Source organism: Gorilla gorilla, chromosome 16 (assembly GCF_029281585.2).
Source record: "Gorilla gorilla gorilla isolate KB3781 chromosome 16, NHGRI_mGorGor1-v2.1_pri, whole genome shotgun sequence".
Classification (NCBI taxonomy): Eukaryota; Metazoa; Chordata; class Mammalia; order Primates; family Hominidae; genus Gorilla; species Gorilla gorilla.
Genome location: NC_073240.2, coordinates 71,501,980 through 71,528,830, shown reverse-complemented (window position 1 = coordinate 71,528,830; position 26,851 = coordinate 71,501,980). Strand labels below are relative to the sequence as shown.

The window sequence follows — 26,851 nt, the reverse complement described above, 5'->3', positions numbered from 1 at the left end:
TAGCCTCAAGTGGTCCTCCTGCCCCAGCCTCCCAAAGTGCTGGGATTACAGGTGCGAGCCACCATACCCAGCCTAAATAAATTTCCCATTTTTTACCTGCCTCCCATCCTTAGTCTTTAATGTTACCTACTTGAATATTGTTATAAAAAATTTGCTAATTTGATAGGCAAAAGTGAGATGTCATTATTGTTTTAAGCATATGTTTTAGAAATAAAACTAAAAAGTTGTAAGCTTTAGAGGAAACTCTAAAGTTTATTTATTTAATATTGACTCAATTGTATAGTTAGGGAATGCGTACCTACCCCAAGTTAACCTGCCATTTTGTTGTTTCTCTTTTTCTCTAAATCTTAGGGAGAGAACTTTGGAAGAAAGGGCCATCTTTGCAACAGGTAGATATTAATTTTAATTTTAAATAATTATATGTATTGTATAGTTTAAAGTGCTTAGTAAAACTAGTTAATAGTTAGCGTAACTATTCTGAGTTTAAATGTGTTCATCTCTCTTCTCAGTTGATCAAGCCCATGTAGATTCTGGGTACTTAGATCATGAGGTCCTATCAAGATACTATCACTTAGCTTGAGACACATTAGATCTCAGTTTCAATGAAGGTATCCAGTGGGAAAGAGATAGCCTCCTGATTGGGGCCGTGAGCATTCAGTTTTTTCAAGTAGGAGACATTGTAACTTGCTAAATGATGAACTTTAGCTTGGCAGATCGTAGACAGTTTCCCCCAGTCTCCCTTACTAACAGGACAAAATATTGACTGTTATGGGAAAATTCTTCCAGTGTAATTAAGAAATGAAGAAAACAGAGTTCTAAACTGATTATATATTGTGATTTCAATGCCGCTGTTAGTGTTTTCATTTCTTCTTCAGTCTTTTTTTCTGTGTGTATTTAATTGAGGACTTTACGGAATAACAACACTTGAAATAATTCATGCTTTGCACTACATTTATTATTAAATTACTATTTAACCCTGTTTTGATATCCCGGTTTGTGAAATGTCTTATGTTTTCTGCTAATCTATTTGTGTTAAAGTAAGCAGGGTTGGTTTACAGTACCATGGCTCAAAAGCTAGTGTAGGCAGCTTTCCTCTCCTGCTGACTGTTCCCTTCCAGGCTTTCAGCTTTTCTCTAGTGAGAGGAACCTAAGCATTTGCAAACCCTGAAGAGAAAGTAATCAGGTACCTTGAGCAATTCTGATCATCATCCTGTGTCATTTTTGTACCTCTCACCTGAATCTGAAAGCTACATTTTTTAAAAATTTTGCTTTAAGTTCTGAGATACATGTGCTGAATGTGCCAGTTTGTTACATAGGTATACATGTGCCATGGTGGTTTGCTGCACTTATCATGAAAGTTACATTAAAGCTTGTTTTCCTTTTCAATCCATCTGAATTAATATGTTCATATATGGGTCATGTCTGTTGACACTTTTCCATCTGGAGCAACTGTTCCAGCCTTCTTCCCTGTGCCTCATATAACCTAAGTGTGAGTAGAGTGAAAAAAAATGTACACTGCTATGACTGTACTAGCCATCTCACACAGAATCAGAGAAAAATGATTTCTGAAATATATAGATATTTAAAATAAAAAGAATTATTGAATATTAATATGGGAATTGTTCTCTGCTCAGTGCTCTAGGAAATACTGAGGTGAATACAAGGAGTTAATATTCTACTAGGAACAGAAAGACACACTGCTCCTAATTACTGTGTTTCCATCATTTATTGAATACACTTACTAAATATATGCTGTAAATAGGACTTTTTTTTAAATACGAAGGTACATGTAATCTCTGTTTTCAAGACGCCTACAGTATAGTTGCAAATGTAAGACTCACTCAGTTGTTTGTTCACAGATATCTGCTGAACATCTACAACATGCCAACTACTGTTCTAAGTGCTGGGAATATTGTAGTGTACGAAGTCTCTGCCCTGATGGAACTCCTAGCTTAGTGAGAGATGAACAATAAGCAAAGGAATATTTAGTCTCATAGCAGATGCTATGAAGAAAAACAAAACAATTAAGGGATGAAGAGGGAGTGGGTGGAGGTCTGTGGGAGAAGCCTCACAGGCTGAGGGAAGGGCAGGTGCCCAGCCCCTGATGAGGGAGCAGGTTAGACATGTTCATGGGGCAGCAGCAGACAAGTGTGACAGGAGCGATGTGCCCATCGTGGAGGGAGCAGAAGAGGCTGCTAAAGTAACAAAGGGCTAGATTAAGAAGGACCTTGTGTGATAAGGACTATGGGTATGTACCCACCAGTGACTACCAGATGGCAGAAGGCAGGACGTGTGCACCCCAATCAGTGGTGCACGTGATCAGATCACTGCTAAGTGGAGCCAGAGGTGCAAGAGAGGTTCTTTTAGTGTGCTAATAACAAGGCTTGTCAGGAAGATGGATCTTAATTAAAGGATGGAGTTGATTTAGTATGTCTGAGTTAGGATATAGTGGAGGCAGTGGGTGAGGATGCTGAAGTGAAGGCTGGGAATGAAAGTGGTATGATCAGGTGAGCTGTGAGAAGATGTCAGATTCCACTTGAAGAACAGTCCTTTGGTAGAAGGAATGAGGCTGGAAACATAGTTAGGGCCAAATTGTTGATATAGAATATTTTTTAAATGGGAGTTGTTCCTCTAGTTCTAGATCCAAACTCATTTGAATGATAGTTTAAAAACTTGATCAAGCAAAGGTAAACAAATAATACAAAACATGAGAAAATCATCTCGAAGAATTAAAGCAGTAGTTTTTTTTTTAACCTAATTAGGAAGAAATAAATAGCTTTCTACATTAGTTATTGTGGAGATTTAAAGATCATTTTGGTTTTTTTAAAAGGGGGGTTATTCTCTTGTTTAATACTTATGTTGTGTTTTTGTTAAAGCAAATCTCTAAGCTGGAATAAAGTTTCAAAGCAGTAAGTTACAAAAACAGAACATACACCCAACCAAGTTATTTAAAGACCTTTTTATATTGCTCAGGTCAGAGGGACTGTCTATCTCTTCCTTACCATACCTCTTGATATTTTATTTTGGTGGTGCTCAGAGAAGTAAATAATTTCCGTATTGTCTTTACAGATTAATGTGACTTCCCCTTCCTCTTCCTTTTTTTTTTTTTTTAAATTGAGTTCTTTTAGGAGTAGTTGGCAATGCAGTGCTTTATAGCCCAACTTTTTTTATGCATTTATTACAAATTCTCCTTTTTAAAATTTTGTGACTTTAGTTAAAATAAATCCTTAATAATATTTTAAAATTTGTTATAATTTAGTATTTTTAAATAAGTTATACTTGATTTATTTAAAACATAGTCTTAAAGGTCCTTTCCATTTTGAAGTTTTAAATAGAAACACTGCCACCTTGTGTTATGTGCAGCTAATGTTGGATAAACTGAAAATCACTAACTGGGTGTATTGCCAATTGAGGAAAATATACTTTTGTGTATTCTTACACTTGCTGACCCGTGTTTTCTTATGTTTTACCAAAGCGAAATTTGACACACATGCAAGATGAAGTAAATGTGAAGTCACATCAGAGGGAGCATCAAAATATTCAGGTAAAAAGAAAAAAATAATGGTATCTTCCTTTAAAAACAAGTCCAGTATTTGTAGTGGGATTGAGAGAGAAGAGAGGAAGCAAGAGAATGGGTGAAATGAGTGGGGCAAAGAAAGGGAAGCTCGTTAAAACTGTTTGTGATTCTCTTTTTTTTTGCCTAATCTCTTCTATTTATTTATTTATTTATTTATTTATTTATTTATTTATTTAGGGATGGGGTCTGGCTTTGTTGCCCAGGCTGGAGTGCAGTGGCATGATCTCGGCTCACTGCAACCTCTGCCTCCCAGGTTCAAGTGATCCTCCTGCCTCAGCCCTTCTAGTAGCTGGGATTACAGGCATGTGCCACCATGCCTGGCTAATTTTTGTATTTTTAGTTGAGACGGGGTTTCACCATGTTGGCCAGGCTGGTCTTGAACTCCTGACCTCAGGTGATCCACCCGCCTCAGCCTCCCAAAGTGTTGGGATTACAAGCGTGAGCCACCACACCTGGCTGCCTAATCTCTTCTTTAAGAATTGACTTTTGTTATCAATGTTTGAGTCCAGTATTATAAAATTTAATTATATAACGCTAGAAGTATGGTGTAGAAAGTATTGTTTTAGTATATATTAGAAAAAGCAACTTTATATAACTGTTTGATTTAAATGTGTCTGTTTTGTGATGTAAACCATACATTTGTGTTTATTTTAGAAAATTATAGTATTAAAAAGATCATTAATGTAAATTAAATCTGATTTTTTTCTTAAAGTATTTTCTATTTTGATTGAGAAAAATAATTTTGTTAAACTAACCACACAGTACTTTTTAGCTTTTATATTGGTCAAAGTTTCTAAAGAATATTATGAGGATTATTTTAGAGGAAGGACCCATAATTAATTTTATGACTGAAACACCGTTAAATGATAAATTGAATAGCTGTTTTCAGTATAATAAAAGCATTTTATTTGAGTTTTCTTAGTTTACTATGTAGTGTAAGAAAATGAACTATGTCCTTAAATTCAAGCCTTTATCTTTTACCAGAGCACTGAAAATGATGATTATTTCAACAAAAGGATTAGAAGAGTCTCATAAATTTGGGAGGTCTTAAGCAAAAGTTAAAATGGCATATTCTTTTGCTCTTTTCTGTGTCTAGATGCTTTTTATTTTTTCTTTACTGGAATTACAATGATTTGCCCTCTTGTAGTATATACTTGTATTTATTAGCTATTATAGGACAGTAATTTTCTATTTTATTTTTGATCTGTAGATTTTAAATCATTGGCATATCATTGAAATTATTGTATCTTTTGTACTTAGTGTTTTACATATGTATGTATCTGTATGGTAGTGAACTGCTTTTAAAAATTTCTCCTTTAAGAATTTGCTCTTTTAAGATTGGCCTGGCACCTTGTCTTTATTATTTAAGGATTTGGAGATTGAAAATGAAGATTTGAAAGAGAGGTTGAGAAAAATTCAGCAAGAACAAAGAATACTTTTGGATAAAGTCAATGGTTTACAGTTACAGCTGAATGAGGTAAATAAATCTGCATAATAGAAAAATAAAAAAACTGTCTGACTACATCAATAGCAAATTGTTAATGATTGTGCTAAAGAAGGTAAAATTAGCTCATTGCGCTTCAGAGGAGTTAAATCTTACTGGGGACCAGGATTTTTACGTGAAATTTTACATTTAAAGTAGCATAAGCTAACAAGTAAGGACAGTGTAAAGAATGTTCAGGGAAGTGAGGAGAGATCACTGTGGGCTGCCGCTGCTGAGGGGGGCACTTCCTGTGGGAGATGGTACTTCTGTTGAATTTTGAAGGAAGTAAGAGGGAATCAGAGGGCATTCCCGAGAACACTGTGATGAGCAAAATCACAGAAACAGTGACCTGTAATATATTCCTTGTTGTATAAAAAAATTGGAAATACAAGAAATATCCATAAATCATTTTTTAGAGGGAAAGTAGAATATATATGAAATCTAGTATCATCAGTTTGCTCTTTAAATATACATTTTATTATGTATAGGACTTACCACAGGTGAAATCTTATGTGATATTTGCATTTCAAAAGTAAGAAGTAACTGCGTGATTGGTACAGCTGTGTCCTTGTGATTCTAATTTTCCGTATCACTTTAATATCTTGCTATCTATGTTAGATTTTCCTAAAATTGAACATATGCAAAAGCAAAAGGCTGAACTATAGTTAGGGCCATGGGATTGGAGAGGAAAAAGTAGACAGAAGATATGAGGACGAAGAAAAAGTAGGACTTGGTGGTTGATAGGTTCTCAAGAGAATCAAAAGTGCTTCTGAATTTGGATAGTGAGAAGAATGAATGACAACTCATACAACAGAATTGTACATAAATTTCTTCTCATATCCTTGGCCCTAGTCTTAAAGACATTTGCCAATCTTTTTAAAATATCTTTGCCAAGTTCATGCCTTTTAAAATAGGCTTTTAAGAATTAAAATATTTTGTGTTCTTTTTAAATTTAGGAAGTTATGGTTGCTGATGATCTGGAAAGCGAGGTAGGATGACATTTTATTTTAAACCATTAAAATTGTTTTAGGAATTGAAGATGATATAGTAGTAAAGGTTTAAGTCCTGAATTGAGATAGAGACCAGGATTCTATTTCTGGTTATTAAAGGGAAATTCAAAATCTATACATGACTAAAAAAGGATGTTTTGAATGTAGTGGCATAGATTATTGTAGGCATTTTGTTGTTATTGCCTCTGAAAGTCTTACTTTCTGTGAAACTTGTCCTGAAAATAATATAAAATTCTAAACATAAAGCAAATGTCTGAAAACATTAAGATTGAAAACAGAGATTTGAATTTTTTATGATTTTGTTTATAGATATTGTATGTTTCATTAGTATATTTGTAGAAATTATCAACTCTATTAGTAGTTAAAGTTCACCATCTTGGAGAATTCCTTAACTCCAGTCCTCAATGTAATTCCAATTCACGTTTTCTAAAACACATTTTTAATCCAATTCCAAGCACAGGGTGATTTTACTCTATTTATTCTGTTTCATTTCAGAGAGAAAAGCTGAAGTCCCTTTTGGCAGCTAAAGAAAAGCAACATGAAGAAAGCTTAAGGACCATTGAGGCTCTGAAAAATAGATTTAAATATTTTGAGGTATAGAAAGGTTAAATTATTTCCTGTAATTCATAATGGGTAATGGTAAGGCTCTTGGCATCAGACTTGAATTTGAATTATAAATCTCTTATTTATAGTGTGACCTTGGGCTGCTTATTTAAAGTCTTCAAACTTGTTGCCTCTTTGGCAAAACTGGGGTGATTGTCTCTTTCTCCACATAGTTATAAAGGTTAAGTGAGATCATTTAAATTGACTAGTATGTAATTGACATTTAGTGTCATTCTAGTTTCTCTTCATTGTCCATCCTTACCTTTTTAAAACATCATATTTCTACCTGTAAATTTGCAGTGAGTATAATGATAATAAAAAGCATTCATATAAATGAATGATGATATGTCCAGGATTATCTCAGAAAGGATTCATCACTGGGCATCACTGAAGGTAGCTGATTCAGCATGAATCTTTTGTCTTTGTTGGTGAATGCAGCCCCAAAGTACACTAAAAAAGTGCCTTAGTCCGTTCGTGCTGCTGTAACAAAATAAAGAAAATTTATAAAGAACAAATTTATTTCTCCCATTTCTGGAGGCTGGAAAGTCCAAGATCAAGGCTCTGGCGTTCATGTCCGGTGAGGGCCTTTTGCTGCATCCTCACCTGGCAGAAGGCGAAAGGGCAAAAAGGAGGCTAAGTGAAGCCCTCGTGACTTAATCAGTTTCCAAAAGGCCCCACCTCTTAATACCACCACAGTGGGAATTAAGTTTCAACACATTTTGGCAGACATTCAGACCTTAGCAAAAATAATATTTTTCTTTGTAAATAAAAAACTATGTGTGCATTATGAAAAATAATATAAAACATGTATGAATCTCACAGACAGTGTTGCAAGAGATAAGTCAGACACAAAGGGTACATACTGCAAGATTCTATTTTTATGAAGTTCAAAAGCAGATAAAACTAATCTACGATGTTAGAGATTAGAATAGAGACCACCGTTTGGTGAGGGGTTACTGAGTAAGGTGTGTGAAGAAACTTTTGGTGTCCTGGAAGTGTTTTGTATCTTAATCTGGGTTGTGTATAATTACAAAAGGTATGCATATGCAAAAATTCATTGTATTATACGCACTTAATATGTGTACATATTTATGTGACTGAATTTTCAAGATTATTCAGAAACACCATTTTATAACCCAAAGAATGATCTAGCTGTAGTGGCTTCTGTCTTCTTCACATTTGAAGACTCTTTTTTAGGTTAATTGTGAAACTGGTGATTGCTAATATTTTAATAGCACTGACCATGTACTTTGCATTCTTGTCGTACATCAAAAAAGAAATCAACTCTATGGGATAAGTTTTATTGTTACCTGACTTCACAGGTAAGGAGGTTGAGGCACAGAGAGGTTTACCCATGAGGGGTTTCACAAATAATAAGTGACAGAGTCAGGACTTGAACCCAAGCATCTGTTGTGCTTTTAACTACAATGCTAGTTTTACACTTAGAATTACTTGAATGAGAAAATTTAGGAGTATATACAGGGCCTTTTAAGTATTAATCAAAGTATAATATAATTTGGGTACTATTTATGTATGTATTTCTTCTAGGAGCTAGACTTTCGCATGTCTTAAGTGTAAGGTGTAGGCCAGGCGCAGTGTCTCACGCCTGTAATCCCAGCACTTTTGGGAGGCCAGGGTGGGTGGATCACTTAAGGTCAGGAGTTTGAAACCAGCCTGGCCAACATGGCAAAACTCCGTCTTTACTAAAAATACAAAAATTAGCAGGGTGTGGTGGCACATGCCTGTAATACCAGCTACTCAGGAGGCTGAAGCAGGAGAATTGCTTGAATCTGGGAGGTGGAGGTTGCAATGAGTGAGATCATGCCACTGCACTCCAGCCTGGGTGACAGAGTGAGACTCTGTCTCAAGGGGAAGAAAAAAAAAAGATGTTTTTCTGTAGCTTTAGACAAACAATTTGTCTAAAATGTCAAGTCTATAACTTACAATAGTCATAAAAGTAACTTATTTTTCTTATAAAAATACTTATTTACTTTAGAAAAATAAGGAAGTATATTTAAACTGAAAGCAGATGCAAAAGACACCTATAATCTTAACTCTGCTAGCACCTGACTGAAATCCTTTCAGACATTTGTACATAATTTGTGTGTTATATACTCATTCAACAGGTGGGATCATATAGTACATCCTGTTTTGTAACTGTTCCCATTCAATATGATGGGAACATTTTCCTCAGTCACTACGTATTCATTGTGACGAGATTTTATGCTAGATATGATTTTTTACTTTCAAACAGAAAATTACAGGTCCCACTTTATATGTGACCCAGTATTTATAACAGCAACCATTAAAAACTACTAAGAATTTGCCTGGGTGTGGTGTCTCAGCCTGTAATCCCAACACTTTGGAAGGCCGAGGCAAGTGGATCACTTGAGCTCAGGTGTTCGAGACCAGCCTGGGCAACATGGTGAAATCCCGTCTCTACCAAAAACACAAAAATTAGCTGGGTGAGGTGGTGCATGCCTATAATCCCAGCTACTTGGGTGGCTGAGGAAGGAGAATCACTTGAACCCAGGAGGTGGAGGCTGTAATGAGCCGAGATCATGCCTCTGCACTCCAGCTTGAGCGACAGAGTGAGACCCTGTCTCAAAACCAACCAACCAACCAACCAACCAACAAACTACTAAGAATTCATCATTTACAAACATTTGAATATCTACTGCTGTATTATCTCACATGCTTAAAAAAGCTTAACTGTCAAAAGAATTACTGTTATGAGTTATGTATAATAACTTAACATGTAGCTATTTCCCTTGTATGTATAAAAATATGGGGAAAATGGATATTTTAGAATGAGGCTGATTTTATGTTACAACTTTTATATTTGTTTTCATTTGAGTAATAAAGATAATAAGACCAAATTAAGTTTTTTGAACTCCTTATGTGCATAGCACCCCCTAATACATGTATGAGGCCATTTAGTAATTATTGTAAACTTTAGTATTAAATATTCCATAGAACAAAGAGCTTAACTAAGCTTATAGGTATTTTTTCATACTGTGGGGGCACTAATGATTAATGGAGGTGGCATTAATTTAGTCATGGAATTGTGGACTGTTTTATCATAGTCAACTACTTCAGAGTTTGGTATGTAGCTTTTAGGACTGATACACCTAAATATACAAATATGAACTACATCTGCCTGTCCTTACTCTTCATTTCACTCTGGGGTTTTTTGTTTTGTTTTGTTTTGTTTTTGAGACAGGATCTCACTCTGTCACCCAGGCTGGAGTGCAGTGGTGCGATCACCACTCACTGTAGCCTTGACCTCCCCGGGCTCAGGTGATCCTCCCACCTCAGCCTCCTGAGTACCTTGGGTTACCCTGCCCAGCTAATGTTTTTGTGTGTGTTTGTTGTTATTTATTTATTTATTTTTGAGACGAAGTTTCACTCTTGTTGCCCAGGCTGGAGTGCAATGGCACGATCTCGGCTCACTGCAACCTCCGCCTCCCAGGTTCAAGCAGTTCTCCTGGCTCATCAGCCTCCCTATTAGCTGGGATTACAGGTGCCTGCCACCACACCCAGCTAATTTTTTGTATTTTTAGTAGAGACAGGGTTTCACTATGTTGGCCAAGCTGGTCTTGAACTCCTGACCTCAGGCAATCCACCTGCCTCAGCCTCCTGAAGTGCTGGGATTACAGGCATGAGCCACCGCGCCCAGCTCGTTCTTGTATTTTTTTGTAAGGGCGAGGTCTCACCACGTTGCCTAGGCTGGTCTTGAACTCCTGGGCTCAAGTGATCTGCCTGTCTCAGCCTTCCAAAGTGCTGGGATTACAGGTGTGAGCCACTGCGCCTGGCCTATTCTTACCCTTGAAGTGTAGTATTTTAATTTATATATTAGATTCTTTGTATTTGGCTTACTTGGGAAAAGGAGCAACCCAGTATATTTTGATTCACTGTAGCTAGAGTTCTCTATTATTTCCTAACTAATGGATTGATGGATTTATTTCTATGTGTAGGTCTCTGCCTCAGTTTCATTTCCTGCTCTGTCTCTCCTTTTACTTTCAAAGTACTTGGTATTTTATAAACTCTGGAAGAAGGGGTTATGTTGATATTTCATAGTCAATGAGGTAGGGTTTCTGCTTCCTACAGTGGTAAAGTAAAATGAGTTATTGACATGAATGTGGCCGCTTCCTTCCTTTTGAGGTTTATAAAGCAGTAGCAAACAGTAGTCTTTGAAAGTTGTTTCAGTTCATTTAGGGCTCACTTTTTTTTTTTCTTTTGAGCAATAAAGTTTTTTCTTAAAACACTTGGCTGCTTTTATTAAAATGCTTAGTGAAGTACTTTATTCCCAGCTGATCTCTCTAAGCTAGTGTTGTTTCTTTTTGTGGGTTTGAGTAGAATAATGCTCTGGAGAAACAAGAATGTCAAAAATGTAGTTTTAATGACTGCATGATTTAGAGCTAAAACAGATACAGAATTTAACAAAATGAGGCAGCATTCACCCTAAAATATTTTATGCTTCTGATTTCAGAGTGATCATTTAGGATCAGGAAGTCATTTCAGTAACCGTAAGTATAAAAGTATAGATTATCATTACAGTTCACCTAGTTCAAGCAAAGAAGAATGTTTATTCTTACTTGTTTAACTATACAGGAATAACTGTACAAGATATTCCTGCTGCTAAACTTCATCAACACATGGAACTAGGAAGACGTTAAGATGACTATTGTAACTTCTAACATATTCTGATAATTACTGAAGCTCTGATTCTCCTTAGCTACCTGTATTTTAAAATTGTATATTGTATGAATTACCAAATTTGCCTTGTTAATTAGTAGACATAGACATTTGTCTTGTGATATTTAGGGTTCATTTTTTTATGGAAAGAACATAAACATAGTTTTCTAATTTGGAGAAATCGGTCTTAATGCAAGTAGGCATTTTAAAATTACATTTATGAATTATTTTTAGACTCTACATAATCTTTTTTATTCTGCAGTGTTAAACAGTTTCTCTAGAAAATCTGTTTTTGTTTGTTTCCTAGTGACTATTAAACTATCCTCTCCTACAACAGTAATATTTATGCTATAAATTTAAATCATCATTTTTGTTTTGATTGATTATAAGATATGTGTTTTATTATCATGTAGCCTAGTTTAAGAGTCCTCAATGTTTCTGAAGTTTTAGTGATTCTGCTGAGAGAGAGCATAGAAAAAAATAAGAAAAAAATAAAACCAACCTAGTATCTATTGTTCAGTAGATTGTAGGTACTTCTGTTTATAGAAATAATAAGGGGAAAATGGGTATTTTAGAATGAGGATACTTTTGTGTTGTACCTCTTGCTTCTCTTTTATTTGAATAATAAAGGAAATAACATCAAATTAATGTTTAGCCTACTTTAGTATGGATATTGAAGTTAAAATGTCATTTATTTGCATTTATTTAGGAAAAGAAGATATGCTTCTTAAACAAGGTCAGATGTATATGGCAGACTCACAGGTAATTGTTTTTTTTTAAAATTTTAAAAAACATTTAAAGAAAATTTTTGTGCCTTTATAAAGAGAGGAGAAAGCAGCATTGTACATTAAGTATATATACATAGAGTGAGGTTTTCATTATCAAAGACAAGTTGGTCCTGCTTTCTTGAGTTTAATAAAAACAGATATTGCTGTTTCTGGTGCCCTCTAGAGTGTTTTTGATGATAGTGGTTATAGTAAGAGATTTGAATTATAGTTTCATTGCATTTGATGCTAAGTTTCTGTTCATTAACAGTGATTAGTTAACTCTTCATATTTGCCCATATAAAGGGGAAGACAGATATGAATAATTCAAAATATAATTTTTTGGGTTTTTTTTTTTTTTTCCTCTTGATCCAGGGGAAAGGCAGTTCAGATTTAACTAACAGTAAATCTGTAGGGATCTGCAGCAAGCTCTATCCTTGCCTCTTCAGAGGAAAGGATTCGGCTGAGGGGCAGAAGTAGGTTTAAGGCAGAGGGAGAAACCAAGGGAAGTTTTAGGGCAGGAGTGAGTTTATTAAAAAGTGTTACAGGAGGAACGAAAGGAAGCAAAGTACACTTGGAAGAAGGCCAAGTGGGCGGCTTGAGAGATCCCAGTACCCTGTTCAGCCCTTGGCTTGGGGTTTTTATGCACTGGCTTGGTTTTGGGGTTTGCATTTCTCCTCCCTTGATTCTTCTCTTGGGGGCAGGCTATCTGCATGCATAGTGGCCTGTCAGCACTTAGGAGGGGCCACATGTGTAGTGCCTTTACTAAGGTTGTGCACCTGCTCTCTAGGGGCTATTTTCCTTTACCAGTCAAATACCCCCTGAAGAAGGTCATACATCCACCATTTTGCCTCTTAGTGCGCATGCTTGAGCCTGCTCACCCAGCTCCGGAGATCTTATCGGGAAGCTGCTGTCACCAGCTCCAGGTGTTTTCTGTCTATTGGGAGACTCTCTTTCCCTGGTGCTGGCTGTGACCAATCATTCTCTTGACAACTCTGATAACTATCTGGGTTTATTTTCGTGGTATTTTTATAATTCAGAGAATATTCTGTTGGATTAACAGTGAAGGTACGCAGAAGTCAAAAATCTTGTTAGTTAAATCTATAATTCTATGAAATTATCTGCAAATTTAAAATCGCAGTACTTGTTTTTATTCAAGGATACGATGGTTTTCTTCAGAATTTAAAGTTCTAAGCACATTATGTGCCATAAAACATAGAAATAATAAATATGTTTTGATAAAGTTGATGATATTCATGTGTGGGTAGGTGTTAATGAATGGGGGAAGAAAGACAAAATAGCACCCAGTAGCCATGGCCATTTTCCCTTGTTCTGCCAGCAATAGACTTACGTGAACAGAACTCTCAAAATGTTGTGAATGTATTAAGGAAATCATATCCAGAACTGTTTCCTTACCACAAAAATCAGCATTGTGATTTTTTTTCCATCTTACTGCCTAATCTGAAAGCCCTTTGATTCCTGATGATGTGCTAACTTTCTCTAAGTTTGGCAAATAAGTATAGTAAATGTCTCATTTAGGCTTTTGTGATTGATGTCTTTTTTTTTTTTCTTTTCAGTGTACTTCCCCAGGTATACCAGCCCATATGCAAAGCAGATCTATGTTAAGACCTCTGGAACTATCTTTACCCAGTCAAACGTCATACTCTGAAAATGAAATTTTAAAGAAAGAGTTAGAAGCAATGCGAACTTTCTGTGAGTCAGCAAAACAAGACCGACTGAAGCTCCAAAATGAACTGGCACACAAAGTGGCAGAATGCAAAGCTTTAGCATTAGAATGTGAAAGGGTCAAGGAGGATTCAGATGAACAGATAAAACAATTAGAAGATGCATTAAAAGATGTGCAGAAGAGGATGTATGAGTCAGAAGGTAAAGTTAAACAAATGCAGACCCATTTTCTTGCCCTTAAAGAACACTTAACAAGTGAAGCAGCCTCAGGGAATCACAGACTAACCGAGGAACTGAAGGATCAGTTGAAAGACTTGAAAGTAAAATATGAAGGTGCTTCAGCAGAAGTGGGGAAATTAAGAAACCAAATCAAACAAAATGAGATGATAGTAGAAGAGTTTAAGAGGGATGAAGGCAAGCTGATAGAAGAAAATAAGCGATTACAGAAGGAACTTAGTATGTGTGAAATGGAGCGAGAGAAGAAAGGAAGAAAGGTCACAGAGATGGAAGGCCAGGCAAAAGAATTGTTAACGAAGCTGGCCCTTTCCATTCCAGCTGAAAAATTTGAAAACATGAAGAGCTCATTATCAAATGAAGTGAATGAGAAAGCAAAAAAATTAGTAGAAATGGAAAGAGAACATGAAAAATCACTTAGTGAAATTAGACAGTTAAAGAGAGAACTTGAGAATGTTAAGGCCAAGCTTGCTCAGCAAGTCAAACTAGAGGAACATGAACAGGTTAAGAGCAGATTAGAACAGAAATCAGGAGAACTTGGGAAGAAGATCACTGAGTTAACATTGAAAAATCAGACACTACAAAAGGAAATTGAAAAAGTTTATTTGGATAATAAGCTCCTCAAGGAGCAAGCACATAACTTAACAATTGAAATGAAAAATCATTATGTTCCTTTAAAAGTAAGTGAAGACATGAAAAAGTCACATGATGCAATTATTGATGATCTTAATAGAAAGCTTTTAGATGTAACACAAAAATATACAGAAAAGAAGTTGGAAATGGAGAAATTGCTGCTGGAAAATGACAGCTTAAGTAAGGATGTAAGCCGCCTAGAAACTGTGTTTGTACCTCCTGAGAAACATGAAAAAGAGATAACAGCTCTGAAATCCAATATTGTTGAACTTAAGAAACAGCTGTCTGAACTTAAGAAAAAATGTGGTGAAGACCAGGAGAAAATACACGCTCTCACATCTGAAAACACTAACTTGAAGAAGATGATGAGTAACCAGTATGTGCCAGTTAAAACCCATGAAGAGGTTAAAATGACACTGAATAACACGTTAGCTAAAACTAACAGAGAATTATTAGATGTGAAGAAAAAATGTGAAGATATAAATCAGGAATTTGTAAAAATAAAAGATAAGAATGAAATATTAAAAAGAAACCTGGAAAACACTCAGAACCAAATAAAAGCTGAGTACATCAGCCTGGCAGAGCACGAGGCAAAGATGAGCTCGCTAAGTCAGAGCATGAGAAAGGTGCAGGATAGTAATGCTGAAATCTTGGCCAACTACAGAAAAGGCCAAGAAGAGATTGTGACACTGCATGCCGAAATTAAAGCCCAGAAGAAGGAGCTCGACACAATACAAGAATGCATTAAGGTAAAATACGCCCCAATTGTCAGCTTTGAGGAGTGCGAGAGAAAATTTAAAGCAGCAGAGAAAGAACTAAAAGACCAGTTATCAGAGCAGACACAAAAGTGTAGTGTCAGTGAAGAAGAAGTCAAGAAAAACAAGCAAGAGAATGACAAGTTAAAGAAGGAGATTTTTACCCTTCAGAAAGATTTGAGGGATAAGACAGTTCTCATTGAGAAGTCTCATGAAATGGAAAGAGCATTAAGCAGAAAAACAGACGAGCTAAACAAACAGTTAAAAGACTTGTCACAGAAATACACCGAAGTAAGGAATGTGAAAGAGAAGCTAGTAGAAGAAAATGCCAAACAGACTTCTGAGATACTTGCAGTGCAAAATCTTTTGCAAAAACAACATGTTCCATTGGAACAGGTTGAGGCTCTGAAAAAATCTCTTAATGGCACAATTGAAAATCTAAAGGAAGAACTGAAGAGTATGCAAAGGTGTTACGAGAAAGAGCAGCAGACAGTGACCAAACTGCATCAATTGTTGGAGAATCAAAAGAACTCTTCTGTACCCCTGGCAGAGCATTTGCAGATTAAAGAAGCATTTGAGAAAGAGGTTGGAATCATAAAAGCCAGCTTGAGAGAAAAGGAAGAAGAAAGCCAAAACAAAATGGAAGAAGTCTCCAAACTTCAGTCTGAGGTTCAGAATACTAAACAAGCATTAAAAAAATTAGAGACTAGAGAGGTAGTTGACTTGTCTAAATATAAAGCAACAAAAAGTGATTTGGAGACACAGATTTCTAGCTTAAATGAAAAATTGGCCAATCTGAATAGAAAGTATGAGGAAGTATGTGAGGAAGTTTTGCATGCCAAAAAGAAGGAAATATCTGCAAAAGATGAGAAGGAATTACTCCATTTCAGCATTGAGCAAGAAATTAAGGATCAGAAGGAAAGATGTGATAAGTCCTTAACAACAATCACAGAGTTACAAAGAAGAATACAAGAATCTGCTAAACAAATAGAAGCAAAAGATAATAAGGTAGGTACAAAGTAGTCTGCATGGCTATGTGTTGGAAACCCCAGAGCAGTGCTCTTTACCACAGAATCTCACAGGAAAGTAGACACAGGTATTAACAAAGTGACCATTAGACACACCCTTTCCAGTTTAGCAACTTGTGTGCAAAAATTCCTAATTGAAAAAAAAAGTGAAGTAACACAAAAGTCAAAAGCATTTTTCCTTCTGTTTCTTTAGCTGTTCTAGCCAAGAATTCAGGAACGATGGGGAGACTTAAGGCTCACTTGTCTCATACATGAAGAGTCAAAAGCCAGTGGGTTTGTGGCATGTGAAAGATGGGGAAGAGGGTGGTGGGGAAGCTCTCTTTCTGGGCTGCAAGAAACCAAGAACACTGGGGAGCATCTAGAGTTGATCTCAGTACTCACCCATAGTAGTAAACTGAGCCCTCCAATTCATTTTATGTTCTGTTGCTCATGTCTTTCTACAGACTAGAAAGTCTACATCCCCATAGTAGTAGACTGAGCCCTCCAATTCATTTTATGTTCTGTTGCTCATGTCTTTCTACAGACTAGAAAGTCTACATCCCCTCACCCAGAATGTCCTTTCCCTCCTTTCTACTGAGTTGAATCCTATACATTCATTAACATGTTATCCTCTTTCTTAAAGCCCTCACTGTCCAATCTAGTCTATAGTAAACAGTTCCTCCTCTAAGGTGGATGTTTTACTGTGGCTTTGCCATCCATTTAAAACATTTATATTACCTTGTTAGACTTATGTAGTTGATCTTCCCAATCAGTTTTTATGAGCAGGGTTTATAACTTAACTTTCCATCTTATCTTTAATTCTCATGGTGCAATTTACAGAATAGGTACTCAACAATATTTTTGACACTGATGTTCCATAAAGTTTTTACTATGGATATGACATATAAAGATTGGCTGCAGTTTTATCCATTCAACATGTAATGATTAAATGCCTTCTGCATGTCATGTGCTGGGGAAACAGTGGAGTAAACACAGACACAGACTGCCCTCCCCAGTGGAAAGTACTTGTACATGCTGTCCTCTGGCACACCATCTCTGTGATTGAGAATTTAAATGCTCTAAGCTTGTTCAGAAGGTACCTATGAATATATATAGTAATATATAAGAGTTAATTATTAATATCTACTTGTTGCCGTTTATTGAGCGGGTGCATGTAATTGCATTTCATTTTCTTTGTTTTTTTTCTATTATTTTTTTTCAATAAAAAATTTTGTGGGGGAGGAGATGATGTCTTGCTATATTGCCCAGGCTGGTCTTGAATTCCTGAATTTAAACAATCTTCCTGCCTTAGCCTCCCAAAGTGTTGGGATTATAGGTGTGAGCCACTGTGCCCAACCTGATTTTCTTAACTCTGAAAGATTGTCCACCTTTCACCAATGTGGAATCTAAGGCTCAGAAAAGTAAATTAGCCAAGCTCATACAAGTTGACTCTGTCTGACTTTAAAGCAGGGTGGAAAAATGCTATGTTTCTAGGCACTTCCTATTCCTATAAGCAAGCCTCCTTGTTTTTTTTCTCTCTACAACAAAGTGGTCTTAAATAATACAACTCTTGAAAGGAAAAAGGAAGATATGTTGATCCTAGACTTACACGGGCCACACCCTTTTACTTTTCACACTTTGTTGCTGGGAATCCCCCTTCCCTTCTTGTGTTCCATATGTTACCTGGAAGATAGTTCATGTGCCTTCGTAGATGCTTATATATTAGCTAAAAGTAAGACTATGTTTATACTCACATCTTAGGATATATGTAATATTTATTCTTAATTTGGTATTGCTTTTGTAAATAATTTCTGGAGAGGGATTTAATTATAAATTACATATTGTATACATCCTTGGTAACAGTCTTGGCAATATTCATACCTCAATTTTCTGGTGTATAAAGATAAAGCCTCTGTCTCCAAAAAGGAATGATTTCTGTACAAAGATGTTCATTCTACATGATAAGTGAATAATATATTTCTCCTACAACTTTTTTTTAAAGATAACTGAACTGCTTAATGATGTGGAAAGATTAAAACAGGCACTCAATGGCCTTTCCCAACTCACCTACACAAGTGGGAACCCCACCAAGAGGCAGAGCCAGCTGATTGACACTCTGCAGCACCAAGTGAAATCTCTGGAGCAACAGCTGGCTGTGAGTAACCAGGCACACGGGGCTTTGCAGGAATATGTGCTGGCTCCCTGTAGTTAGTTTGTAAGGCTCATTTAGAAATTAAAGTGATCTGTAGCTATGTTCGGATCCAAGAATATAATTGTTTTTATATACGAAAAGTTACCTATACTGGTGGTGTAATAATACTTATTTGATGCCTACTATACACCAGGCACCATATTAAACATTTTACGTACTTTATCTATAAACTTTATCTTCATCATGATCTCACAAAGCAGGTTTATTCCCTCCATTTAATTCTTAAGGAAACAAAGAATAAAATATTTGATGCCTGGGGTCATTCAGCTGGGGTATAAACCTGGAACTGGCTGACTCCAAATCCAGCATCTTTCTCATTGCAGTGTGCTCTCTAAAATATTGGTCCACTAAACTAAAGGAGGTTTTAAAATAATCTTTTATCTTTGTGAATAAAGAGGCATTCCTATGGTTTTATACCTTATATAGAAGGATAAGTGCCTGGATTTAGAAGCTAATGTTGGAAGGTCTGGTCTAAGTCCTGCCACTTACAAGGAAGTGGCAAGGAACATTCCCTTTAACTCTTGGTTTTCTCATCAAGAAAATAGAATAATAACTGATTACTTGTTTACATTTATTTTTTTTTATTATACTTTAAGTTCTAGGGTACATGTGCACAACGTGCAGGTTTGTTACATATGTGTACATGTACCATGTTGGTGTGCTGCACCCATTAACTCATTATTTAACATTAGATATATCTCCTAATGCTATCCCTCCCCCCTCCCCCCACCCCACAACAGGCCCCGGTGTGTGACGTTCCCCTTCCTGTGTCCATGTGTTCTCACTGTTCAATTCCCCCCTATGAGTGAGAACATGCAGTGTTTGGTTTTTTGTCCTTGTGATAGTTTGCTGAGAATGATGGTTTCCAGCTTCATCCATGTCCCTACAAAGGACATGAACTCATCCTTTTTTATGGCTGCATAGTATTCCATGGTGTATATGTGCCACATGTTCTTAATCCAGTCTATCATTGTTGGACATTTGGGTTGGTTCCAAGTCCTTGCTATTGTGAACAGTGCCGCAATAAACATACGTGTGCATGTGTCTTTATAGCAGCATGATCTATAATCCTTTGGGTATATACCCAGTAATGGGATGGCTGGGTCAAATGGTATTTCTACTTCCAGATCCCTGAGGAATCGCCACACTGACTTCCACAATAGTTGAACTAGTTTACCGTCCCACCAACAGTGTAAAAGTGTTCCTATTTCTCCACATCCTCTCCAGCACCTGTTGTTTCCTGACTTTTTAATGATTGCCATTCTAACTGGTGTGAGATGGCATCTCACTGTGGTTTTGATTTGCATTTCTCTGATGGCCAGTGATGATGAGCATTTTTTCATGTGTCTTTTGGCTGCATAAATGTCTTCTTTTGAGAAGTGTCTGTTCATATCCTTCGCCCACTTGTTGATGGGGTTGTTTTTTTCTTGTAAATGTGTTTGAGTTCATTGTAGATTCTGGATATTAGCCCTTTGTCAGATGAGTAGATTGCAAAAATGTTCTCCCATTCTGTAGGTTGCCTGTTCACTCTGATGGTAGTTTCTTTTGCTGTGCAGAAGCTCTTGAGTTTAATTAGATCCCATTTGTCAATTTTGGCTTTTGTTGCCATTGCTTTTGGTGTTTTAGACATGAAGTCCCTGCCCATGCCTATGTCCTGAATGTAATTGCCTAGGTTTTCTTCTAGGGTTTTTATGGTTTTAGGTCTAACATTTAAGTCTTTGATCCATCTTGAATTAATTTTTGTATAAGGTGTAAGGAAGGGATCCAGTTTCAGCTTTCTGCGTATGGCTAGCCAGTTTTCCCAGCACCATTTATTAAATAGGGAATGGTTTCCCCATTTCTTGTTTTTGTCAGGTTTGTCAAAGATCAGATAGTTGTAGATATGTGGCATTATTTCTGAGGGCTCTGTTCTGTTCCATTGGTCTATATTTCTTTGGTACCAGTAGCATGCTGTTTTGGTTACTGTAGCCTTGTAGTATAGTTTGAAGTTAGGTAGCATGATGCCTCCAGCTTTGTTCTTTTGGCTTAGGATTGACTTGGCAATGCGGGCTCTTTTTTGGTTCCATATGAACTTTAAAGTAGTTTTTTCCAATTCTGTGAAGAAAGTCATTGGTAGCTTGATGGGGATGGCATTGAATCTATAAATTACCTTGGGCAGTATAGCCATTTTCATGATATTGATTCTTCCTACCCATGAGCATGGAATGTTCTCCCATTTGTTTGTATCCTCTTTTATTTCGTTGAGCAGTGGTTTGTAGTTCTCCTTGAAGAGGTCCTTCACATCCCTTGTAAGTTGGATTCCTAGGTATTTTATTCTCTTTGAAGCAATCGTGAATGGGAGTTCACTCATGATTTGGCTCTCTGTTTGTCTGTTATTGGTGTATAAGAATGCTTGTGATTTTTGCACATTGATTTTGTACCCTGAGACTTTGCTCAAGTTGCTTATCAGCTTAAGGAGATTTTGGGCTGAGACAGTGGGGTTTTCTAGATATACAATGATGTCATCTGCAAACAGGGACAATTTGACTTCCTCTTTTCCTAATTGAATACCTTTTATTTCCTTCTCCTGCCTGATTGCCCTGGCCAGGACTTCCAATACTATGTTGAATAGGAGTGGCGAGAGAGGGCATCCCTGTCTTGTGCCAGTTTTCAAAGGGAATGCTTCCAGTTTTTGCCCATTCAGTATGATATTGGCTATGGGTTTGTCATAGATAGCTCTTATTATTTTGAGATACGTCCCATCAGTACCTAATTTATTGAGAGTTTTTAGCTTGAAAGGTTGTTGAATTTTGTCAAAAGATGGGGTCTTCCTATGTGGCTTAGGCTTGTCTCCAATGGGGTCTTGCTATAGGCTGATCTCCTGGGCTCAAGTGATCCTGCTACCTCAGCTTCCTGAGTATCTGGGACTATGCTTTTAATTATGCACTAATACACATTGAAATGCTAAGTAAAACGGCTCAGTCACATGTAAATTGTTGCTGATGTTTCCCTATTTCATAGAATTGTTTGAGTTATTTTTTAATAGAAGAAAGGTTTTTTGTTTTGTTTTTTTTTAGTGTTTATTTTTTAACACTGTAGGCCTACAGATTAAGGATGGCAAATTGTGGATTTGGATCTTATCCAAAGAGTATAGTGTCCCTTTAATAATTGGAAATATTTGTTTATTGTTTATTATGTTCATGACCCTGTGCTAAGCAGGGATAAAGAAAGTATGCCATTCCTGTCCCCAAGGAGTTCTGGGTAGTTAGAGAGGCAAAATACAGATTCATAAAAAGTAAAAATCACAAGATGAGAGATGTCAGATGTAGAATTGAGAATGCAGATTCTAAGTGATAGGGGTTTCCAGGAAGGAAAGATTAGTGGTGTGGTAGAAGCTAGTTTTTAAAGAAGGGAGTACCTGGCTTGAACTTGTAACGTAGATGCTATTTTGGTAGGTGAAAGGAAAGTAGAGGCTCTTCCATCTAAAGAAAATAGTGTAAAAGAAGCATGGAGATGGAATACAAGTGGCATGGCCAGAGGGCAGTAAAAGGCCTGCCTGTAGAGTAGTCCCTCTCTTATCCACTGACGGTGTGTTCCAAGATCCCCAGTGGATGCCTGAAACCATGGATAGGACCTGCTGAATGAACCCTATATAAGCTATGTTTTCCCCCCATATATACATACCTGTGATAAAGAGTAATTTATAAATTGGGCACAGTAAGAGATTAATAACAACATAATAAAATAGAACAATTATAACAATATGTTGTAATAAAAGTTATGTGAATGTGGTCTCTCTCTATATCTCAAAATATCTTATTGTATTATACCATGGGCAACTGAAATAGAGAAAGTGAAACTGCTGTTCGCAAAACTGCCAATAAGAGGGGACTGCTGTATTTGAAAGTTAATGTTTGAAGCTAAACTGTGGAAGTCATTGAGAACCAAACTGATGAATTTGGATTCTCTCATGTATGTAAAGAAGTGTCACTCAAGGTTTTTGAGCCAAAAGTGATGTGAGGAAATAGGTACCTTAGTCTCAGAGGCATGGTAAGGAATATAGTGTGGAGATAGTAAGACAGGATGTGAAGCGTTTGCAATAATCCAGACGTGTGATAAGTGTCTTCAGAAGTTCATGGCACTAGATATGAACTAAAGCAATAATTTGATGTTGCTTAGGGAAAGTAGCGTTACTGTCATTAGCCACACATTCATTACAGAAGTTTATATTGTTACGTTTTGGAATTCTGCATCTGGTAGGTCCAAGGTAGTTTGTTGTTAGAAGTAGCAGGATCGCCTTAATAATAATAATAGTTTTGTAGCATGAAGCCTGAGCATTGTCCAAAGTTTGGAAATGTGAACGCTGATAGTCACATCTGTCCATCTTTCCACATTTCTAGGATGCCGACAGACAGCACCAAGAAGTAATTGCAATTTATCGGACACACCTTCTTAGTGCTGCACAGGTAAAGAACTACTTCTCCTTTGGAAAGAATATTGGTTTAGAGATAATAATTTTTTATTTTCAAATAAACTTATGTGAAAGTAATTGATGTTTAAAGTAGCTGCACCCCATATGCTTATTTAAAAATAATTATGTTTCCTTTAATCATTGTTTGTGGATCTCCCAGAAAAATTTACAAAGCTATATGGCAACACAACATCTTAAATTTAGTGTCGTCTCCATCTGCTTGTCACTCAGTTTATAGACAGTTTGGTAACATGTGATGGCAGCACACGTTAATGATGTTGCTAGCTGGAGATAATGCCTTGACATCCACATGTGGCTGTCATCTAAGAGGAGAGTGGGAATGGCTTTGAATACTAGAAAAGTACAAAAGTGACAAGCAAGGTGTTATGTGTATAGGATTGTAGTAATTAAAGACAAAATGATCTGTTTTACCAAGCCTTAACTTGGCTTGGTAAAGCCAAGGATTGATTAAGGAATAACATTATGAATTCCCTTTTTTAGGGGTGTACTGAGAAAGTTATTGTTAAAATCATACTAAGAAATTATTAACATATAAAGGATACTATGCTTAATTTCCTGTAGAAACTCCGTGAGCAGCATCTCCAAAATTCTCAGAATAGATTTTTTTTCAGGAAGAAAATGTACTAAAAGAAACAAATTTTAGAATGACAGAGATCCTGGGAATTATTTGGATTTGAAGTATGTTAGGCCACACTGTAAAAACAAGCAAAAAAAAAAAAAACAAAAAACAAAAAATGAAGAAGGGAAAGATGGATGTTGAGAGAAAGCTTCAAAAAAAGATGAATTTTAAAAAGAGAACTAGATAAAATAATAAAAAGAAAGATACTTTATGATATCAAATTCTTAAAATCAATAGACCTGCCTTTTCTATAGGAAATGGAGGGGAAACTAATGAAAAAGAATGAATGATATGATAGAACAAGGGATCTTAGCTACTCTCTTTTGAGCAAATCAGAGATAAACTAGAATCTTAAAGTTTATTGCAATTATTAGAGAAGATTATTGAGGGACAGTGAATAGGAAGTTCAAGTGGGGAAATAGCAGAAAAGCTATATTAGAGAGGCTGAGAAACTCACTAGTATTGGCCATGAGAGGAAGAGCTTGCTCTTAATGAAAAATACAGCAAACTAACAAGCCTTTCCACTTTGTATAATATGCACTTCCGGAATTTGAAATTATTTTCTACTGTGTCCTAATGAAACATAACAAAAGCAATTGACATCAGAAATGGTCTTGCCTTCTGGCATCATAAAGTTAACTAAGAAATTCAGTTCAGTCAACTATGGCTAATGTTTGAAATGTAAACATCCTGCTGTTATAGAAACAGATTTTGGAAGCAAAACTTTTCATATTAATAGGAAGTGTTGTGCTGAAACCTATTTAAGTACTCCAGGAAAAAAAAATGTGTGTGTGTTGGGAGGGGGTGCGGTATTTTAATAAGCCCACCATATTGAGTTGCATTTAATCAACTCGTGCCACCATTTTAAGTTTAAAGTATTTTTTAAAAATATAAATGGCTAACATGCATGTAAAAAAGATACTTGGTTTCATCAGTAATGGGGGAGATGCAAATGAATAAGAACATACCATTTTTCACCTGTGGGACTGGCAATATTACACAAGATTATAGTCTATCGTGTTAGCCAGAGTGTATGGGAAATAGGCATTTTTACTCCATTGATGGTAGTACAGATTGTTATAATCTCTGTAGAGGGAAATTTTGTAGTACTTAACAGAATTAAAAATTGAGACTGCTTTTTGACCCAGCAATTTCTTCTCTAGTAATCTTTCCATTAAGATTGGAAATACCTTAAATGTCCATCGTTAGGGGAATGGGTAAAGAAATGTAATATGTCCATGCAGTGGATATTATACAATAATTTAAAATAGTTGGGTAGCTCAAGGGAAAGATTTCTGTGACACTACATAAAAAAACAAGTTACAAAATAGTATGTATTATATAATCTTATTTACGTAAAAACATAAATATGGGTTTTTAAAATCAATTACTTAAATTTTAAATTTTTTTAGGAGACAGATTCTTGCTCTGTCATCCAGGCTGGAGTGCAGGGGCACAATCATAGCTCATACAGCCTCAACTCCTGGGCTCAAGTGATCATCCTCCCTCAACCTCCCAAGTAGCTGGGACTACAGGCACATGCCACCACACACAGCTAATTTTTTTTTTTTTTTTTTTTTTAAGTTTTTGCGACAGTCTCCACTGTATTGTCTAGGCTGGTCTTAAACTCCTGGCCTCAAGTGATCCTCCCACCTTGGCCTCCCAAAATGCTGGGATTGCAGGTGTGAGCCACCATGTTCAGCCATCAGTTAGTTTTCTAAACAAACAAACAAAAAACCTAAGCAGCAACAACAACAGATTTCCTTGTAGTTTACTTTGTTCATTTATAACTTATGCTGCTCCTATCATCCAAGGCTGTTATTAAAAAAGAGAAAGAGGGAGGTTTATCCATTTGTTTTCTGGTAATGGAAGTTAGAGCAGCTGTTGTGCACTAGTCTTTTTGTTTTTTCAGATGGGGTCTCGCCGTGTCACCCAGGCTGGAGTGCAGTGCCACAATCTTGGTTCGCTGCAACCTCTGCCTCCCAGGTTCCAGCGATTCTCCTGTCTCAGCCTCCCGAGTAGCTGGGATTACACCCGGCTAATTTTTATATTTTTACCAGAGATGGGGTTTCGCCATGTTGGCCAGGCTGGTCTCGAACTCCTGACCTCAAATGATCCACCCACCTCGGCCTCCCAAAGTGCTGGGATTGCAGGCATGAGCCACCACGCCCGGCCGTGCACTCCTTATTAATTGATCTTATTTTCATGATAGGGCTGTACTCCCTTTTCCAGTAATTCCTTTAGAAATCACAATGATGAGGATTTAGCATTTGATGAATCAATGACTAGTTATGCTCTGTAAAAGCTTTATCTTTAGAATTCTTATGTAAACAAAGATGACATAAAATAATGCTCCTCTTTCTTCTTTCTCCGAAGGGTCACATGGATGAAGATGTTCAGGAGGCTCTGCTCCAGATCATACAAATGCGGCAGGGGCTTGTGTGCTAGCAGTTAGCACTGACTGCCAGTATCTGTTTTATCTTGCTGGTGCTGAACATTCTTTGTGCAACTCCATGGTCTTTCTGGGCCTTACTGTGCTGGTATAATTAAAATAAAATATATTTTGTTCTATTGGTAGGTTTTTTTTTTTAAATTAGATGAATATGTTAGTCTTTTTCAATATCAGTTTGAATCTTATTTTCTGTATGTGTTAATTTTACAAATAGGCAAACAACATAACTTTGCCCTGGATTGACTACATATTTTTAAACCTTCGAGTCCCTAATAAAACATGAGCCATCTGAGTGAGTCCATATGAAGCGAGGTTAGGCTGAAATAATTGCTTAAAGATGTCTTTCAGAGAAATTAATTTGGTTGGTGGCCACTTTTAGGTGGATCAAAAGACCTTTCAGATCCTCAGAACCTTGAGACATAATACAGTTGTGAGGAATGTGTTGTAACTTGGCTGGCCAAGTTACATGTTACAGTATCTTTATTGAGGTAACTTCATTAGTGTCTTTGGCCTTTTTTGTAGGTATAGATATTTTTTCTTTTTACACTAATAACTTTTATGCCTTTTAAAATAAATTTATTTTCATAAATGGTTTGCAGTGCTAAATTACATTTAGATTAAGAACAGGCAGGGGTGGAATATATCAG

At 36.4% G+C, this 26,851-nt stretch overlaps 1 protein-coding gene across 3 annotated transcripts in view; it reads left to right on the top strand.

Moving 5' to 3' along the window:
• The window catches only part of UACA (uveal autoantigen with coiled-coil domains and ankyrin repeats), a 102,735-nt gene extending 76,412 nt beyond the window's left edge, over positions 1 to 26,323 (top strand). For all 3 annotated transcript variants that reach the window (XM_031002355.3, XM_004056418.4, XM_055362496.1), the window contains 11 exons: positions 352 to 389; positions 3,476 to 3,544; positions 4,947 to 5,054; positions 6,017 to 6,049; positions 6,566 to 6,664; positions 11,166 to 11,202; positions 12,081 to 12,133; positions 13,713 to 16,451; positions 18,453 to 18,605; positions 23,042 to 23,107; positions 26,129 to 26,323. In XM_031002355.3, coding sequence (XP_030858215.1) covers positions 352 to 389; positions 3,476 to 3,544; positions 4,947 to 5,054; positions 6,017 to 6,049; positions 6,566 to 6,664; positions 11,166 to 11,202; positions 12,081 to 12,133; positions 13,713 to 16,451; positions 18,453 to 18,605; positions 23,042 to 23,107; positions 26,129 to 26,200 — 3,467 coding nt within the window. In that variant the 3' untranslated portion in view covers positions 26,201 to 26,323. The remainder of the gene's footprint in view (positions 1 to 351; positions 390 to 3,475; positions 3,545 to 4,946; positions 5,055 to 6,016; positions 6,050 to 6,565; positions 6,665 to 11,165; positions 11,203 to 12,080; positions 12,134 to 13,712; positions 16,452 to 18,452; positions 18,606 to 23,041; positions 23,108 to 26,128) is intronic.
• Positions 26,324 to 26,851: the final 528 nt, after the last annotated feature.